Source organism: Oncorhynchus gorbuscha, linkage group LG05 (assembly GCF_021184085.1).
Source record: "Oncorhynchus gorbuscha isolate QuinsamMale2020 ecotype Even-year linkage group LG05, OgorEven_v1.0, whole genome shotgun sequence".
Lineage (NCBI taxonomy): Eukaryota > Metazoa > Chordata > Actinopteri > Salmoniformes > Salmonidae > Oncorhynchus > Oncorhynchus gorbuscha.
This window is the reverse complement of record NC_060177.1, coordinates 47,195,440-47,216,767: the sequence shown is the minus strand read 5'-3', so window position 1 is coordinate 47,216,767 and position 21,328 is coordinate 47,195,440. Positions and strand designations below refer to the sequence as shown.

Below are 21,328 nucleotides of genomic sequence, written 5' to 3'. Positions count from 1 at the left end.
TTACTTCTCGCATCTTCAGCTAGCATCCCTCTCTGTTTGAGCCGGGTGTTTGAGTATTCTAAACTAGCTAGCTGCATTCGCTAGCTAAGTGAAAGATATATTTTTTTAAAGAAATGTATATTGTTCAAAACTGTTCCAACTATTGTCTTTCTCTCTATTTGAGTCAACCACTCACCACATTTTATTAACTGCAATGCTAGCTAGCTGTAGATTTTGCTTTCAGTTCTAGATTAATTCTCTGATCCTTTGATTGGGTTGACAACATCTCAGTTCATGCTGCAAGAGCTCTGATAGGTTGGAGGACGTCCTCTGGGAGGTGGATTGTCCTCCTTATCTTCCTCTGAGGAGCCTCCACTGACTGGCATTAAATGTCATTAACCAATCACATTCCTCCTTTAGGATTGCACAATCACAAATCACCAGCAGAGGGAGTTCCAATTGAATACATTTAACATTCAGTGTGTTGGTGGTGCTCATAAAATTAATCAGAACTTCAGTGGGCAGAGAGCCCACTCTTGAAATTGGATGTACTTGTCGAGTATATTGTTCCCAACAATATGTCTTAAACTTTAAAAAATTAAAAAGGGTAGTTTTGAGATATTCATATGAATATTTTTAATGTTCATGTGAAACATTATTTTTCAGAATCTAGACATACTCCATATGTTAGTGCACACTAAAAGGACTATAATGACACCAATATGTTGTCTGTATCATGTACGGTTCACAGATAATAGAGTCTTACAGGAGGCATGTATTCTCCTCCTATAGGGACGAGGTCAGAGACCTGGCCCGGTGGTGCCAGAATAACAACCTAACCCTCAACGTATCAAAGACTAAGGAGATGATTGTGGACTACAGGAAAAGGAGGACCGAGCACGTCCCCATTCTCATCGACGGGGCTGTAGTGAAGCAGGTTGAGAGCTTCAAGTCCCTTGGTGTCCACATCAACAACAAACTATAATGGTCCAAACACACCAAGACAGTCGTGAAGAGGGCACGACAAAGCCTATTCCTCCGCAGGAAACTAAAAATATTTGGCATGGGTCCTCAGATCCTCAAAAGGTTCTACAGCTGCAACATCGAGAGCATCCTGACTGGTTGCATCACTGCCTGGTACGGCAACTAGTCGACCGCAAGGCACTAGTTCGTATGGCCCAGTACATCATTGGGCCTACGCTGTCTGCCCTAAAAATTGGCAAGCCACCCCAGTCATAGACTGTTCTCTCTACTACTGCATGGTAAGCGGTACCGGAGTGCCAAGTCTAGGACAAAAAGGCTTCTTAGCAGTTTTCACCCCCAAGCCATAAGACTCCTGAACATGTAATCAAATGGCTAACCGGGCTATCGGCATCGTATCCTGCCACCCACCACCCGCCAACCCCTCTTTTACGCTACTGCTACTCTCTGTTCATCATACTATATATGCATAGTCACTTTAACTATATCTACATGTACATAATACCTCAATCAGCCCGACTAACCGTTGCCTGTATATAGCCTCGCTACTGTATATAGCCTCGCTACTGTATATAGCCTTGCTACTGTTATTTTTCACTGTCTTTTTACTGTTGTTTTTATTTCTTTACTTACCTATTGTTCACCTAATACCTTTTTTACACTATTGGTTAGAGCCTGTAAGTAAGAATTTCACTGTAAGGTCTACCTACACCTGTTGTATTCGGTGCACGTGACAAATAAACTTTGATTTGATACTGTAGATCTAAAAAGGTCAAAAGCATCTTTTCTCTCAATTAAGTGTATATGAGAGAATTGCCAGGACAATCAGAGATACTTAAAATAATTTCCGCTTCTGCTTGCGTGGAATCGCCCATCTTCAGACTCTATCTGGGATGTTGTTGTGTACTGAGGACCTCCAAATCAATTCACCCCTGAGGACAATGTCTGAGACCCAAATGGCACCCTATTCCCTATATAGAGCACATATTTTCACCAGATCCCCATAAGCCCTGGTCATTAGTAGTGCACTAAATACTGTATATAGGGAATAGGGTGTTATTTGGGATGTGTCAGGATACTGAAGAGGTTTGGGACAGAGTATTTAAATAACAGTATCCCCGCCAGCATAGTGTGTGTGTGCTTGTGTGTAATTCTGTGTGTGTTTGTCATTGTGTCTGTGTGTCTCAATGGCTGCGTTTACACAGGCAGTCCATTTATGATCTTTTTTCCACTTGTTGGTCTTTTGACCAATCACATCAGATCTTTTCACATCAAATCTTTATCGGAAATGATCTGATTTGTCAATAGGGGGAAAAAATATCAGAGTTGTACTGCCTGTGTAAACGCAGCCTATGTGTGTATTTACGCATGAACTGAACCTTGGGATGTTGATGTCTATTCAACGCATAATGAGCCACAATTGACCAAGGCTCTCCTGCATCAAGCTCTTGTAGATTGCCTCGTTGTTGATACTGAGGTGAGAATTGGTTTACTAATAATTTGATAATGACTAGATGACTTAAGTGTAATTACAACTAAAAGAAGATCGATTGTGAATAAAAGGGTACAATTAGCATTTATCATGATCATCATTACCGGCATTAATAAAATGTAGATTGAGAATTTGCTTGTTTTGCTGTGAGCTCATCGGCGGCTCATTCAAAATAAAATATTCCACCAACTCTAAAATCATTCCCAGAATTTGCATAAACTAATGTGGCCCAAAATGTACTAATCTGAGTCCTTGAGCATATATAATAACAAATATTAATCGCACTCTGAAAAAAAAACTTAGTCAATGCCATTATCACTCTCTGCTTCTTCTTTGCTTTCTTCTATTTTCCCTAAACTCACCTCTTTTCCTCAAATCCAGAGAAATGGATTTCAGCCTGACCTTTGAAAGAACGCTGAAAGACAACCGTCACCATGTTTTTGTCTCTCGTTCCCTCTACACATCCAACACTGTCACGACTTCTGCCGAAGTCGAAGCCTGAAGCCTCCCCTTGTTCGGGCGGTGCTCGGCGGTCGACGTCACCGCTCTTCTAGCCATCATTGATCCATTTTTCATTTTCCATTGGTATTGTCTTGTCTTCCTACACACCTGGTTTCAATCCTATTCATTACCTGTTGTGTATTTAACCCTCTGTTCCCCCTCATGTCTTTGTCAGAGATGGTTTGTTATTCAGTGTAGTATTGGTGCGCGACGGGTCCTCGTACCCACTTTGTTTATTGATACATTTAGTGTATGTTTCGTACACCAACAAAAATGAACTCACCCTGCTGGACAAATGATCCGTAGACAAACCACATGGAGTTGTAGAGGGTGGTGGAGGAGACGGAGCCCATGGGCAGGCGCGGCGGGTTGAGCCAATTGAGCAGGTAGACCAGTATGCCCACCAGTAGCACCGTGCCCGCGATGCATGCCCATAGTGACAGGTCAAAGGGCGCCAGGCAGGCGAACATGTCCACGGTGCGTTCAGCCTTCCTGAGCAGCACGCCCACCGAGTAGTCCATGTAGCGCGTGGTAAAGTCCACCACACTCTCCCGCTCTGGTGTGATGGTGAGAGCCGAGAGACCCATGTCAGCACGCTGGAAAACAAAACACACGCATGGACACACACACGCAAACGCACGCACACACAAACACAGATTCATTAATGCCAAGATTCAAGGTGTGTGGAATTCAAGAGAATTAGGGGATTATGTGAACACACACATCAGAAATCACTGCATCCAACAGGTTCCGTGGTTAAGGAGGAGGGTTATGGTTATGAGAAATGAAACTGCTCGGAGTTCTGATTTTAGACATTCATTTCATTCATGCGTACATCACTAGAATCACATCTGCTTTCTGCCATGGCTATTCTGTCGCTGCTGATGATCACAGTCCTCCTCTCCTTTCTTTTGTCAAAACAGACACATATCGACTCCACACTCGCTATCTGACACACTTAATACTCACACACTTCTCAGACGAGACGGATAGGGGAAAAGACAATACCATGTTAATTACCTAGAGACTGCATCGGTATATTGAGGGATTGCCATTTTCTGTGTGACTGTCTATTGTATTGATGAGAAGCAGAGGTTATGGAGATGAATATGGCTGGGAGTCATAGTGTGAGCGTAGGAGGAGTTCAGTCATCTTCAAGAAATTGTTTTTAGGAAGAAACCCGGAGGATGAGGGTACCTCGATAGGTCATTAAGCCACTAAGCCAATCAGAGAGCCTGAATTAGAATGCCACGGTCCTACTATAACTGATAACCTCACGATATTTGTGTGTGTGTGTGGGGGGTCAGCTATATGCAGGCCAGGGTCAGCTATAAACCCACGAAGGCTAATTTAATTTCCTCCCACATGTTGTGTCTCATTATTATAATACGCTGTGTGCAAATACTATACACACTGAGTGTACAAAACATAAGGAGCACCGGCTCTTTCCATTACATAGACTAACCAGGTGAATCCAGGTGAAAAATATGATCCCTTATTGATGTCACTTGTTAAATCCACTTCAATCAGTGTAGATGAAGGGGAGGAGACAGGTTAAAATAGGATTTTTAAGCCTTGAGACTATTGAGACATTGATTTGAACGGAGTATGGTAGTATGTGCCAGGCGCACCAGTTTGACTGTGTCAAGAACTGCAACGCTGCTGGGGTTTTCACGCTCAACAGTATCCCGTGTGTAACAAGAATGGTCCACCACCCAAAGGACATCCAGCCAACTTGACACAATAGTGTGACGCATTGGAGTCAACATGGGCCGACACATGAGGGTATTCTGAGGGCAAAAGCTTCTGAGGGCAAAAGGAGGTGCAACTCAATATTAGTAAGGTTTGTCCTATATAGTGCACTACTTTTGACCAGGGACCATATGATTCTGGTCAAAAATAAAGCACTAAATAGGGAATTGGGTGCCACCTGGGACACACCCTATGACTAACATAAGAACAGAGTACTACTTCCCCTTCGCTCTGTTTTTATTCAATACCAGGGGTGAAATAGCTCCTACCAGCTGACATCAAGTGAATAACATACAACTGTGTGAGAATATGAAGGACTCCACATCTAAATGGTAGCCGAACTAGCACTGTTCACACATCTGGTTTGCATCCCAAATTGCAACCTATTCTCTTTATAGTAGACTGCTTTAAATGAAAGGTAGTGCAGGATAAATTGGAAGGGGAATTGGGTGCCATTTGGAATGCCCTCCTAGTTATAGCTCCAGAACTAGCACTAGCAGATTAGTTTAATGAGGAAAAAACTAGTGATAGTTCCCACATGGGGTAGGAAGAGCTGATGTTATTTTACCACACACACACACACACACACACACACACACACACACACACACACACACACACACACACACACACACACACACACACACACACACACACACACACACACACACACACACACACACACAATTAATCACTGTTGACTTAATTAGCTCATTTCACGGTCTGGTAAGGAAACAACATGCTTAAACAGGCAGAAATGGTCATTTACTGTACGTAGCACATGTCGCAAAAACCATCAAACGCTATGATGAAACTGGCTCTCATGAGGACCGCCACAAGAAAGGAGGACCCAGAGTTACTTCTACTGCAGAGGATAAGTTCATCAGAGTTACGAGCCTCAGAAATTGCAGGCCAAAATAAATGCTTCACAGAGTTCAAATAACAGACACATCTCAACATCAACTGTTCAGAGGAGACTGCATGGAGGAGGAGTTGTGATGGTGTGTGGGTGCTTTACTGGTGACACTGTCAGTGACTTTAAAAAAAAATCAAGGCACACTTAACCAGCATGGCAACCACAGCCTTCTGCAGCGATATGCCATCCCATCTGGTTTGCACTTAGTGGGACTATTGTTTTTCAACAGGGCAATGACCCAACACACCTCCAGGCTGTGTAAGGGCTAGTTGACCAAGAAGGAGAGAGATGGAGTGATGCATCAGATGACCTGGCCTCCACAATCACCCAACCTCAACCTAATTGAGATGGTATGGGATGAGTTGGACCGCAGAGTGAAGGAAAAGCAACCAACAAGTGCTTAGCATATGTGGGAACTCCATCAAGACTGTTGGAGCATTCCAGGTGAAGCTGGTTGAGAGAATGCCAAGAGTGTGTAAAGCTGTCATCAAGGCAACGGGTGGCTACTTTGAAGAATATAACATTTGAAAAATATATTTTGATTTGTTTAACACTTTTTTTGTTACTACATGATTCCATATGTGTTATTTCACAATGTTGATGTCTTCACTATTATTCTACCATGTAGAAAATAGTATAAAGAAAGAAAAACCCTTGAATGAGTAGGTGTATCCAAACCTTTGACTGCTACTGTATATAAAATATATATTTTGTATATATTTACAAATATATATATATATATATTTGGGGGATTGGAAATTATGCAGTACACGTCAATCTTTCTGCAATATTGAAGCTGATCTACCCCCTAAAAAAACATATAAAAAATGATTATAATAATAATATCCTTGAAGAATGAATAACAATGTACCTGTATCTTCTGTATCATTCCAGACACTCTTTTTGAACCTTCATTTAACTAGGCAAGTTAGTCAAACAGCAAGAGGTGATGGGTAATGGTCCTGAAAATGGTCTGCTGACCTCCAAGTGTTTACAGCTTTGCCTTTTCGTTTGTCTGGCTGTTGGACGGACTCTTATTCCACTATTTGCACTGGCAGGGTGAATAGCTAACAACACTGTGGATAGAAACTATGTCAACTCTAAAAAAATAAGCCAGTTTACCAAGCCAGTCATTCCTAATCGCTGCATGTTTGTAATTACTTTCCTCTGATAAGAGATTATAGAGCATTGTGTACGGATGAGAGTTTATTACGTTTTATATACACTGCTCCTCCTGCTCGTAAAGTAGACCGATTTTGGTTGAGGTGATGAAGGTGGATAGATGGATAGATGGATTGATGGAGGAGGGTTTCCTGCAAGGAAGATTTTGTACATTGATGAACACAGACAATGCTTTTAAATAGCTCTGAAATCATATTCATCCCAATAAACTGGGATTATTCTACGTGTTATTGTTAGTTCATTCCATTTGGACATAGCATTGAAGCACATAGGGCTCTGGTCAAAAGTAGTGCACTATATAGGGAGTAGGCTGCCATTTGAGACAGAGTCTCTCACCTTGGCAACCAACTCTCCGATTAGTCCGTTCCAGACCCCGTCAGCCTGTTGGCTCCCATACTTATGGTCAGGGGCCACGTAGATCTCGTACTTGAAGCCCAGGTAGTTGGAGAGAGCATCCAGCACGTCGATGGAATAGCCTTGGTACTTCTTTGGCTTCCCAAGGACATTCTCTGACACCATCACAAAGGGCTCCTCCTGCAGTTTACAAAGTCAAAGAATGTATAATTGTCACACTTCCATCTGCCACTACTGTACCACAGGTTTTCCTATGTATCCACCACATCTGTCCTTTATCACAATCCATGTATCTACGCTTCTTTAGTTAACTTGTTAAATCCTGCTGTGTTTTACCGCAATGTCACTAAGTTGGTGTAATAATACTAGAGGTCAACGGCATTGTTTTACACACACTAAACAGACAGTAACATTACCGAGAGATAGCAAAAGAGAGAGAGAGAGAGTCAGGGAGAGAGAACAGAGAGAGAGAGAGAGAGAGAGAGCAAGAGAGAGAGAGAGAGAGAGGTGAGAAAGAAAGAGAGAGAAATATGACCACACTCCACTTTCCACCTTAATTGTCATCCTGCACAGTGTCTCGACTATCTGCCGAAACGCAGAAGCAGTAGCCCTTTCTCTCCCTGTCTTCCATTCTCTTTAATAAATCCCTATTGATAACTGAAATATTTCTGGGAATATGTCAGGCAGATGTATTACCTAGGTGATGTTATTGACTACACATGGTCTGCACATTAAGCCAGTGTTTTTGAATCCTCACTGGCCCCCGTCGCTCAATAAGCTATTAGCGGGAGCGTGGACGTGCATGCCAACTCCCACTGTAGCCATGAGGCACCATCAATCAGAGACTGACCCCCCACACCACACACCGTGACTCTTACCTGCCTACCGCACTACTCTGTACGCTCTAAAGCCCCAACCACAACCTGACGTGTGTATGCAGTGTTAGGGTAGTAGTGAACTACATGTAGTTCAACTAGTAATGTAACTTCATTTTGCAGTAGCTTGGTAGTAGTTTAACTAAATTCAAATCTAGGTAGTGTTTTCAATAGTTAATTACTTTTTTGCTATGAAGCGGTGTAGCTAACTACTGGAACTGTGCAGTACTTTTATTGCAAAAATAAAATATGGGTAAAGTAGGCAATCATTTTTTTTTTTTTCGGCATCAGGCCTGCCTAATTCACACTTCAAACAGTGTTTGTGTTTAATAGGCTAAATTACAAATTCTGTCAACATGCAGATGTAGGATCTTAATTTGATCACCCTGTTGCAGGGGAACTTTCTCGGCAATAAAAAAATAATTATGTAATAAGTGTGAAACATTCCACATGTACCTCTGTGACAGCATGTTTTCTACATTATTACAGTAGGATGTGCACTACATGACTGTGAGACTGTTTAGTTCCCTAGCCGAGTGTATATATCCCAGCGGGAAGCAGTGTGTGTGTGTGTGTGTGTGTGTGTGTGTGTGTGTGTGTGTGTGTGTGTGTGTGTGTGTGTGTGTGTGTGTGTGTGTGTGTGTGTGTGTGTGTGTGTGTGTATATGTGCATGCATGTGTGCATACATGCTTGTGTGTCTACAATATATATAGTACTTGTTTGGTGGGTACCAATTACATTTGATTCAGGAAGTGAAATTCCAATTCTCTCCAATTTACATTTGAGTAAATTATCAGACGCTCTTATCCAGAGTGACACAGTTAGTGCACTCATTTTAAGATACCTAGGTGGGACAACCGCATATCACAGTCATAGTAAGTACATGCTTTTATCAATAAAGTAGCTATCAGAAAAGTAGGAGCTAGTAAGGGGGTGTGCAAGTGATAGTTTACAAAATGTTTTTTTTTTGGGGGGGGGGGTTATTATATTTTTGAAGAGGTAGGGTTTCAAATACTTTTTCAGAAGCTGGTTCCACCATTGGTGTGCCAGGACAATGAGGAAAATTTGGAATTGGAATTGGGTTCACTTTCTGAATTGATTGGAATTCAAATAGAATGACCCCAACCCTGGTGGGTACATGTGTGTACACAGTCAAAGTGCATGATGTGTGTGGCTCTGGACTGGAGGGAAGGTCTTTGCAGATTAAGTGTCCATAACACATATTTGCGTCCCAAATGGCATCCTATTCCCTATTTAGTGCACTACTTTTGACTAGACCACAGCGCACTCCATAGAGAATAGGGTGACATTTGGGACACAGCCATAAGGCTACAGTTCTTCACCCTGACACTGGTTGTTCAGCTTGGGGCCTATCAGATCTTGCATCTCTATAGAATCTCTACAGCCACAACAGTCTCACTGCCATCAGACTGCCATCAGCCACACAGTGCACATATTAATGGCACCAGCAAAGTCCCCCATCCAGACCCGAGGGGCTCAGCAAAATCGTCTAGACAGCCCACATCTCCTGACCCTGGCCTGTACTCACTGCACTGCGGCTTCTGCTCTGCCTGATGGGGGCCATGGGGGTGTGGAATGCTCTCTCTCTGCACTACAGCTCCCGAGTAAGGCCTGGGGACTCCATTGCCCATTAGCCATCAGGAGAGAGGGAGGCATCCTCTCAGCCTGCAGGTTTTATTGACTGAAGTCCGTCTCCCCTAACATATGCCTTGTTTGCAACCCAGCCCTCGTCAACAATTCTGCTGGCGCCCCCCCACTCCCCGTACCCCTTTCTATAGACGTACACCCTCATATCTTACGTAACATTTGAGCTGGAAATGGCAATTTTCCACTCAAATAGATCATCGCTAAAAAGGCCTCTATGCGAAGGCAGTAAATCAATGGGTGACTGGTGTGGCCTTGTGCTTTAAATAACACTTTACAGGTTGTTACTGGTGTTATTATTCCACAGTCTCTGAGCAGAGAGAGCAGAGCTGGAGATTATGTCAGGCCAGGGAGGGATACACCTTGCCTGGGTTGATGGGCCGTTAGGTGCCACTCGCTCTGTGCCATTCACAATGCACTGCTAATCCCTGTGGTTCACTACCATGGAGAACAGTTTATAGCCACATAGTATGGATTTTAGGAGAGCACAGGGAGGGCCTCATGGAATAGTGGAGGCTCCCTTTCAGGTTACACCCCCCCCCCTGCACGTAAACAGTCAATACAGTCCTCATCAAATCAATTGGTCACCAACAGGATTTATTGGGAGTGTTGCTAATGGGATCTAATTGGCACTTAATTAGCCAATGAGCAGATCGATTGAACATGATAAGTTGATTGGTTGAAATAAAAACATATATTTACAGATCAGAGTGGCGGGGTGGGGGGGGGGGGGGTCATTGGGTATAATCCCAATGGTCATTTGGTGTAACATACTGACATTGAACATCAATGGATCATTTTTTTTAAGGTCAACATAAACATTTAACCAGATTTCAACCACAGATTAAGGACAGGATTCAAGGGTTGGCTTATTACAAAAACAGTTTTTTACAACTCAACTAAATATCAACCAAAGATGGCTCTCAGGGCATCACAAAGCACAGAAAACAGAGGACATAAGAAGGCGTTAAGGCATGACCGCAATGCTCAGTCTACTTCATAGAGCTCGGTCTACAGATCAGAAAGCCCTAACATACTGTAGCCACACACCCTTCAAAAGGTAGCCTATCTTTCATACACTACCTCTCATATATACAGCGGTAGTCCGTCCACACTTCTCTAGACATTTCACACTAATTCTCACTGGCGGCACTTCATAAAGGATGTCAGTCATAGAGGTCTAGGGAATGAGAGGGACCAAGAGAGAGAGAAGGAGTGTGTCTGTGAGACACACACACAAAGACATGCACACACAGAAACATACACACACAGAAGGATTGAGACCGAGGAGAAGGGGAGAGGGAGCAAGAAAGAGGGAGTAGAATAAATACTCTAGTGGTCTCCACCACCATCTGTGGCTTGTCAGTGTGAGTACTGCAGCCTTTCCCTTGTGCCTCTGGGAAAACACACACGAGCACACACACACACGCCACCCCATTCCACCCTTTTCATCCACACCGTTTCTGAGAAAATAGATCATGTTCAGAAACGTACTCCATGTTCCCTTTGAAAGGGATGAAAATCTGGAAGGAAAAAAAAGACAAGAGAGCCACAAAGTCGTAGCATCATCTCTTTCTTCTCCCCAGACTTCAAAGCTGGATTATGAAGAATTTAAAGTTCTGAATCTTTAAAGCACTCAAGAGACTTAAATCAGTGCTGGAGGCGAGATAGCGAAACTCAAATCTCAATATAATGGAGCTCCATGGTGTCAATTCATTCTCCTGAAATCGCTTTTAATGAAGTGCCCGTTCACTTATGGCCTGTGAACAGACAGACACCCTGACTTAAATCTGGGAGTGCTGAGCAGGATTTCAAGTGATATCTTTATGATGCCAGGTCTATCAAACAGCACTATACAGGTTCATGGCGTATACAGACTTGGTGACATTTCCCATAGAGATAGATAGAGGAGTCATCTTTGTATCTGTGCCATTGTAGCGTCTATGACAGCATGGGCAGTGCCACAATTTCAATTTTCTTCTTCATGATTAGCTGATTACTCCTGATGACCCTGGTTAGACATGACTCCAACAGGGTCACCAGGAGGGATTAGCCAATGAAGTTGGAAGTCCCACTCAATTAACTACATAAAATGAGTGGATGCCCTCAATCGCACTGTCAGTGCTAATACGGACTTTTGGCCATTCTCTATTCATTTGTCCTAGATACAGATCTAGGATCAGCTTCCCCTCCTGAATCCAAACCTTAATTCTGATTGGGGAAAATGCTAGACTGACCTACGATCAGTGTCTAGGGGCAACCTCACCCAACTCCGACACAGACAAACAGTACAGTACTCACCAGCACAGTGACCACGCGCAGAACCACACCTCTCATGTTGTTCTCCAACTTCCTGTCAGTTAGTGTTCCATTGAGGCCATGCACTGGATCCCAGGTGGCCAGCTGTAAGACAAGCAGGAAGTGCATTTTACAAGTGACATGTTACAAGTAAAATGTTAAAAGGATCATACCCAAATTTAACAACCTGTTGTTCAGGACCTGAAACAAGGATATGCATATTCTTGAAACCATTTGAAAGGAAACACTTTGCAGTTTGTGAAAATATTAAATTAATGTAGGAGAATATAACACATTAGATCTGGTAAAAGATCATACAAAAAAAAAAGATATTAAAAAAAAAATCATCTTTGACATGCAAGAGAAAGGCCATACTTTCAGATAGGAGTCTAGGTGTAATTTAGAGTTTGGCAACCAGATAGCAGCAGTGTTTGTGCAAAGTTTCAGACTGATCCAGTGAATAATTACATTACTGCACAATATTTTGTATCAAGTCTGTCAGAAGTTTGCCCAAATGTGCTGAATTGGTCAATTGATACATTTTCAAGTACATAACTATAAAGAACATACAAAAATGCTATGGTAATAAAACATTTAAGTTTACACACTGCCAGGTATGTTAGCTTATACACTAACTTTTACACATCTAGATGGCAGGGTGGGGTGGGTGTGGAGCCAGAGATAGCAGTGGGGTCAAACTGTAGACCCCAGTTCCTACATTTGAACATAAGAAAATAGATTTTATCAAACAAAACTATGCTACATTTTATCCCTGGAACCCTCAGGATGAGAAATCAGAGAAAGATTACTGAATGTAAGTAGTACGAACATTATTTACCTTCAGAGGTGAATGTATCAAACCAGTTGCCATGAAAAAAGTGTTTTGTTGTTGTGCACTCTCCTCAATCAACAGCATGGCATTTTTTCACTGTAATAGCTACTGTTAATTGAATACTGCAGTTAGATGAACAATAATTCAAGCTTTCTGCCCATATAAGACATGTCTATGTCCCAGAAAGTTGGCTGTTGTATACAATGTAATTCAAGTAATATTAGCACAGGTTAGCAGCAACCTTCCCGGTTTAGGGACACCCATCCCATAGAGGTTAAAGTAACTGTACAGTATTTGTAGATTGGTATGAATATGACCTATAATTAATTCCAATATGAGTGAAATACTTTTCCTTCCAATTTATTTTAAATAAGTGTGTTAAAAAGCAGCTTATCTGTGTTGGAATGGGGTATTTAGTATTTTTATTAGGACCATTAGCATTTGTGGGTGTACCCCAACAACAGAATAGTGTAAGCGTATACCGGTCATTAAAAATATTAATGTGTAGGTTGCTGATTGGCCAAATTAGCCAATGAGGCAGGATGACATCATTCTCTATGAGGAAATTGCAAGCATTTTTCAGACTGTCTGATTGAGTTTTTTCCCCACCTTTATTTAACCAGGTAAGCTAGTTGAGAACAAGTTCTCATTTACAACTGCAACCTGACCAAGATAAAGCAAAGCAGTGTGACACAAACAACAACACAGAGTTACACATGGAAGAAACAAGTGTACAGTCAATAACACAACATACAGTGGGTGTAAATGGCGTGAGGAGGTAGGCAATAAATAGGCCATAGTAGTGAAGAAAAATTTAGCAGATTAACACTGAAGTGATAAATGAGCAGATGATGATGTGTAGAGATACTGGTGTGCAAAAGAGCAGACAAGTAAATAAAAACAATATGGGGATGAGGTAGGTAGATTGGGTGGGCTATTTACAGATGGACTATGAACAGCTGCAGCGATCGTTTAGCTGCTCAGATAGCTGATGTTTAAAGTTAGTGAGGAAAATATACATCTCCAGCGATTTCTGCAATCATTTCCAGTCACTGGCAGCAGAGAACTAAACGGAAAGGCAGCCAAAGTAGGTGTTGGCGTTGGGGATGACCAGTGAGATATACCTGCTGGAGCGCGTGCTAAGGGTGGGTGTTATCGTGACCAGGGAGCTGAGATAAGGCGGAGCTTTACCTAGTATAGACTTGACATGGAGCCAGTGGGTCTGGCGAAGAATATGTAGTGAGGGCCAGCCAACTAGAGCATTCAGGTTGCAGTGGTGGGTGGTATAAGGGGCTTTGGTAACAAAACAGATGGCACTGTGATAGACAGCATCCAGTTTGATGAGTAGAGTATTGGAAGCTATTTTGTAGATGACATCGCCGAAGTTGAAGATCGGTAGGATAGTCAGTTTTAACGAGGGTATGTTTGGCGGCGTGAGTGAAGGAGGCTTTGTTGCGAAATAGAAAGCCAATTCTAGATTTGATTTTGGATTGGAGATGTTTAATATGAGTCTGGAAGGGGAGTTTACAGTCTAGCCAGACACCTAGGTATTTGTAGTTGTCCACATATTCTAGGTCAGAACCGTCCAGAGTAGTGATGCTAGTCGGGCGGGCGGGTACGGGCAGCGAAAGGTTGACTAGTGTTTAAGAACAGTTGGAGGCCATGGAAGGAGTTTTGTATGGCATTGAAGCTCTTTTGGAGGTTAGTTAACACAGTGTCCAAAGAAGGGCCAGATGTATACAGAATGGTGTCGTCTGCGTAGAGGTGGATCAAGGAATCACCCGCAGCAAGAGTGACATCATTGATATATACAGAGAAAAGAGTTGGCCTGAGAATTGAACACTGTGCTACCCCCAAAAGAGACTGCCAGAGGTCCGGACAACAGACCTTCCGATTTGACACACTGAACCCTGTCTGCAAAGTAGTTGATGAACCAGACAAGGCAGTCATTTGAGAAACCTAGGCTATTGAGTCTGCCGATAAGAATACGGTGATTGACAGAGTCGAAAGCCTTGGCCAGGTCAATGAAGACGGCTGCACAGTACTGTTTTTTATCGATGGCGGTTATGATATCGTTTAGTACCTTGAGCGTGGCTGAGGTGCACCTGTGACCAGCTCGGAAATCGGATTGCTCAGCGGAGAAGGTATGGTGGGATTCGAAATGGTCAGTGATCTGTTTATTAACTTGGCTTTCGAAGACTTTAGAGAGGCAGGGCAGGATGGACAAAGGTCTATAACAGTTTGGGTCGAGAGTGGCACCCCCTTTGAAGATGGGGATGACCGTGGCAGCTTTGCATTCATTAGGGATCTCGGACGATACGAAAGAGAGGTTTAACAGACTGGTAATAGGGGTTGAAACAAGGTTCCAGAATGTCTAGCCCAGCGGATTTGTACGGGTCCAGGATTTGCAGCTCTTTCAGAACATCTGATATCTAGATTTGGGTGAAGGAGAAGCTGGGGAGGCTCGGGCAAGAAGCTGCGGGGGGGGCTGTTGGCCAGGGTTGGATTTTTCTCAAATTCATGCTTTGGCCATAAATACAGGTATAAGATGAGTCAAAAACATTATTTGAGGATGAGAACGGAATATGAACTTTTAAAAGTGAGACAGTTACTTTAACTTAATGGTCCTCTGTGACTCTGTTGTTCCCATACAGGATTCACGCCAGTGTTTTACCCAAAAAGCTCAGACTTTTCTGTTTCCATTACCAAGGATGAGACGGTGTCAGACCTGCTTTAAACTGATGCCAGACCTAGGCCACTGGCGACTTAAGGCGGGTTTTGGGGGCTGGCGTGTGACGTAGTAGGAAGATACTCGATGTTGTGGTGGTAGCGTGATTTAGGCCTCTTACGATCCAAGAAACAGATCAACTTAAGAAAATGAAAAGCAAGTACAGAGATGCCAAGATGCACAATGGCAGGAGTGGGAGTGTTCGAAAGCGGATTAAATGGTAATAAACCCTTGACTCTATATTGGGACATAGGCCAGCGGTACCGAATGGTGAGACACTGCAGTCTGGGACAGTTGTGCAATTCCTGGAGGAGATGCAAGACTCTGGTAAGTGGTTAATAATGTTTTTATTACAAACAAGCTGGCAAGCTCGCTTTGTATTCAACAGATGTGTCCATCTGATGCTTGTTGTTAGCTAGCTGCTTAGCATTAGTAGTAACTGGTTTGAACAAAAGGGCGAGCTAGCTAACTCTTATCCAGCGCTACTTAAAGTAGTAAGTGCATACATTTTCATACCTCCCTTGCCAGCTCACCAGCCCATCCAGGCCTTTCCCTCACCAGTTTGCTACCAACCAAAAACTTTCGGTAAGTTTTGCACCTGTACTTTGTAGATTGCCAATGTTTTTTCATTTATTTTGTGGACACGTGGAGCCACCACCAGCCTCCATGAGTGGTTCATAGCATCCACAGCAAAAAAAGAAAGGTCTGCAAAGATGGCAGCGTGGGCTAAATAGAAAGAGGAGAGGCGCATTGTCAACCAGGGTTTCCTTAGCGTCCTGGGACGACTGGTGGACACTATTATCACATTACGTCCACACCCCTGATTCCCTTCTCCTGTACCAGGACTTGCACCCAGAGAAGGCAGTGTGGGCTGTTGCCGTTGTTAAGGAATATAATCTCAATAGTCATATTTCAAGCAAGCATGCTAACTATTTGCATGTGACAATAAGATTTGATTTGAGTTCCCTCATTTGAACATAACAATATATTTTTTCAAACAAAACTATGCTACATTTTATCCCTGGGACCCTCACATGCTGACCAGACCGGATACATCGCGTGCGCTAGCGTCACAAAATAAATGTAGAAATACATGTTATTAAATTATTACGCCCGCCAACGAGCGTCTGCGATGCCAAGGGCTAAAATAGAACTCATTCCTATTTCTGACGCAGATTGTACTGAAAGTCCTGCCTCTCCAATCTCCTCATTAGTTTATAGAAGCAGGTACCCACGTGCCATCTCCTCATTGGTTATACCCACGTGGGTGATTGAAATACGAACTGTTTGCCGGTAGTCATGGTAATACTATGAAAGTTTAGATGCCAATCACCATATAAGTTCAAAGATGAAAGAGCCTGGAAGGAGGAGAGATGACTAGAAACTATTCGGTTTGCCGTTTTACGTTTTATGTGTGGATTAATTGGCGGAGTAGAGGGCCTTGTGCATTTCAGGTAAAATAACAACAATGTTTATATCCCAGGACATATTAGCAAGCAGCAGCAAGCTAGCTAGCTAAATTGCCATACATGTTTAATTATTTTTGACCTGTCCCCAAATTAATGTCATTGGTTCAGAGTTAGTTTTTCTATTTTAAACTGCGTGTCGTGATCACATTTGGTGTGTTTTTATTTATTTTTTAATTTTTTTATTTGACCTTTATTTTACTAGGCAAGTCAGTTAAGGACAAAATCTTATTTTCAATGACGGCCTAGGGACAGTGGGTTAACTGCCTGTTCAGGGGCAGAACGACAGATTTGTACCTTGTCAGCTCGGGGATTTGAACTTGCAACCTTTCGGTTACTAGTCCAACGCTCTAACCACTGCCGCCCCAGAGGGGCAAAATGCATTTATGCATGATAGCGCACGATGGTGCACGTGCGCAGCTGGTTTGGGTTCCGTGTCAGGATGACAAATCAAAGCAAGATTACTGAATGTAAGTATATTATTTACCTTCAGTGGTGAATTTATCAAACCAGTTGCCATGATAAAAGTGTTGTTGTTATGCACTTTCCTCAAACAATAGGATGGTATTTTTTCACTCTAATAGCCACTGTTAGCAATCTGTCCTCTCAGGAAAAGGCAAAGAAGGCCTCAAAACTTGCCACAAACTTAAAAGCCCAACATAATACGTTTACTAAACTGTGTTCTACTCAAGACTCCGTAACCAAGGCAAGCTATGCAGTGGCACATAAAATTGCAAAGCATAGCAAGACTTTTGCTGAACGTGAGTTTGTGAAAGAGTGTATGGAGGAGACTGCTGGTGTACTTTGTCCCGAGAGTAAAAGCCAATTCAAGAACAATTGCTTATCACGCAGAACCATCACCATGCATGTGGAAGTGATACTGTAGGTGAGGAGCTAATCTCAGAGTTGAAGAAAAAAGCAGATGGCTTCGATCTTTTTTAATGGTACTGGATGAGAGTACTGACATCATAGACACCGCTCAACTTTACATTTTTGTTCAATGAATAAATGAGAACTTTGAAATACAGTTGAAGTCGGATGTTTACATACACCAGGTTGGAGTCATTAAAACAAATTTTTCAACCACTCCACAAATGTCTTGTTAACAAATTTTAGATTTGGCAAGTCGGTTGGGACATCTACTTTGAGCATGACACAAGTCATTTTTCCAACGATTGTTTACAGACAGATTATTTCACTTATAATTCACTGTATCACAATTCCAGTTGGTCAGATGTTTACATACAATAGGTTGACTGTGCCTTTAAACAGCTTACACAATTTCAGAAAATGATGTCATGGCTTTAGAAGCTTCTGATAGGCTAATTGACATAATTTGAGTCAATTGGAGGTGTACCTGTGGATGTATTCCAAGGCCTACCTTCAAACTCAGTGCCTCTTTGCTTAACATCATGAAAATCAAAAGTACTTCTGGTGCACTTCACAAAAATAGATGGCATCATGAGGTAGGAAAATGATGTGGATATATCGAAGCAACACCTCAAGACATCAGTCAGGAAGTTAAAGCTTGGTCTTCCAAATGGACAAGGACTCCAAGCATACTTCCAAAGTTGTGGCAAAATGGCTTAAGGACAACAAAGTCAAGGTATTGGAGTGGCCACTACAAAGCCCTGACCTCAATCCTATAGAGTGGGCAGAACTGAAAAAGCATGTGCGACCCAAAATGTTTCACCCAAGTTAAACAATTTAAAGATTAAGGAATGTGTGTACAGATCCTTGCAACATGGGGCATTATCATGCTGAAACATGAGGTGATGGTAGCGGGTCAATGGAACAACAATGGTCCTGAGGATCTCATCACTATAGCTCTGTGCATTGAAATTGCCATTGATAAAATGCAATTGTGTTTGTTGTCCGTAGATTAGGCCTGCCTATACCATAACCATACCGCCCCCATGGGGAACTCTGTTCACAACGTTGACATCAGCAAAATGCCCACACAACGCCATACACACCTTCTGCCACCTACCCAGTACAGTTGAAACCGGCATTCATCCCTGAAGAGCACACGTCTCCAGTGTGCCACTGGCCATTGAAGGTGAGCATTTGCCCACTGTTGTCGGTTACGTTGCCGAACTGCAGTCAGGTCAAGACCTTGTTGAGGACAACGAGCACACAGATGAGCTCCCCTGGGACTGTTTCTGACAGTTTGTGCAGAAATGATTCGGTTGTGCAAACCCACAGTTTTATCAGCTGTCCGGGTCGCTGGTCTCAGACCATCCTGCTGGGGAAGAAGCCCGAGCCTGATGTGGATGTTCTGGACCGGTGTGGTTATATGTGGCTTGCAGTTGTGAGGCTGGTAAGACATAATGCCAAATTCTCTTAAACAAAGTTGGAGGTGGCTTATGGTAGATAAATTAACATTCAATTCTCTGGCAACATCTCTGGTGGACATTGCTGCAGTCAGTATGCCAATTGCTCGCTCGCTCAAAATGTGAGACATCTGTGGCAGTGTGTTGTGTGACAATACTCACATTTTAGAGTTGCTTTTTATTGTCCCCAGCACAAGGTGCACCTGTGTAATGACCATGCTGTTTAATCAGCTTCTTGATATGCCACACCTGTCAGGTGGATGTATTATTTTGGCAAAGTACATATGCTCACTAACAGGGATATAAACACATTTCTGTGCACAAACTGAGATAAATAAGCTTTTTGTGTTTGGAAAAAACATGGGACAAACACTTTACATGTTGCGTTTATATTTTTGTTCAGTATAAAACTGCATGTGTTACATATATGAGCGTATAAGTAATATATGTCACATTTAGTGCATTCGGTAAGTATTCAGACACCTTTTTGTCACGTTACAGCCTTATTCTAAAAATGATTAAATAAAACATTTTCCTCATCAGTCTACTCACAATACCCCATAATGACAAAGAGATGATTTGTAAAGGCACACACCTGTCTATATAAGGTCCCACAGTTGACAGTGCATATCAGAACAAAAACCAAGCCAAGAGGTCGAAAGAATTGCCCGTAGAGCGCTGAGACAGGATTTTCTTGAGGCACAGATCCGGGGAAGGGCACCAAAACATTTCTGCAGCATTGAAAGTCCCTGAGAACACAGTGGCCTCCAAGTTTGGAACCACCAAGACTATTCCTAGAGCTGGCCGCCCAGCCAAACTGATCAATTGGGGGAGAATGGCCTTGGTCAGTGAGGTGGCCAAGAACCCGATAGACACTCTGACATAGGGCGGCAGCGTAGCCTAGTGGTAAACGTATTTTGTTGGGCTTTTAAGTTTGTGGCAAGTTTTGAGGCCTTCTTTGCCTTTTCCTGAGAGGACAGATTGCTAACAGTGGCTATTAGAGTGAAAAAATACCATCCTATTGTTTGAGGAAAGTGCATAACAACAACACTTTTATCATGGCAACTGGTTTGATAAATTCACCACTGAAGGTAAATAATATACTTACATTCAGTAATCTTGCTTTGATTTGTCATCCTGACACGGAACCCAAACCGGCTGCACACGTGCACCATCGTGTGCTATCATGCATAAATGTATTTTGCCCCTCTGGGGCGGCAGGGTAGCCTAGTGGTTAGAGCGTTGGACTAGTAACCGGAAGGTTGCAAGTTCAAACCCCCGAGCTGACAAGGTACAAATCTGTCATTCTGCCCCTGAACAGGCAGTTAACCAACTGTTCCTCGGCCGTCTTTGAAAATAAGAATTTGTTCTTAACTGACTTGCCTAGTTAAATAAAGGTAAAATAAAATAGCTCCAGATTTCCCCTGTGTAGATGGGAGAACCTTCCAGAAGGACAACCACCTCTGCAGCACTCCACCAATCAGGCCTTACAGCGGCCAGGTACAGCGGCCAGACAGAAGCCACTCCTCAGTAAAAGGCACATGACAAACTGTTTGTAGTTTACCTAAAGGACTCTCAGACCATGACATACAAGATAATCTGGTCTCATGAAACCAAGATTTAACTATTTGGCCTGAATGCCAAGCGTCACATCTGGAGGAAACCTGGCACCACTTCTATGATAAGGCATGGTGGTAGCAGCATCATGCTGTGGGAATGATTTCAGCAGCAGGGACTGGGAGACTTGTCAGGATTGATGGAAAGATGAACGGAGCAAAGTAGAGTCAGATCTCAGAATGGGGCGAAGGGTCACTTTCCAACAGGACAACGACCCTAAGCACACAGCTCTGAATGTCCTTGAGTGGCCCAGCCAGAGCCTGGACTTGACTTGAACCCGATCAAACATCTCTGTAGAGACCTGAAAATAGCTGTGCAGCAATGCTCCCCATCCAACCTGACAGGGCTTGAGAGGAT

The 21,328-nt window shown here is 42.9% G+C and overlaps 1 protein-coding gene across 1 annotated transcript in view; it reads right to left on the bottom strand.

The window, feature by feature from the left end:
• LOC124035978 (glutamate receptor ionotropic, delta-2-like) overlaps positions 1-21,328 on the bottom strand; it is a 676,707-nt gene that overhangs the window by 113,741 nt on the left and 541,638 nt on the right. Inside the window, 3 exon segments of the mRNA XM_046349997.1 lie at positions 3,237-3,549; positions 7,140-7,337; positions 11,999-12,100. Coding sequence (XP_046205953.1) covers positions 3,237-3,549; positions 7,140-7,337; positions 11,999-12,100 — 613 coding nt within the window.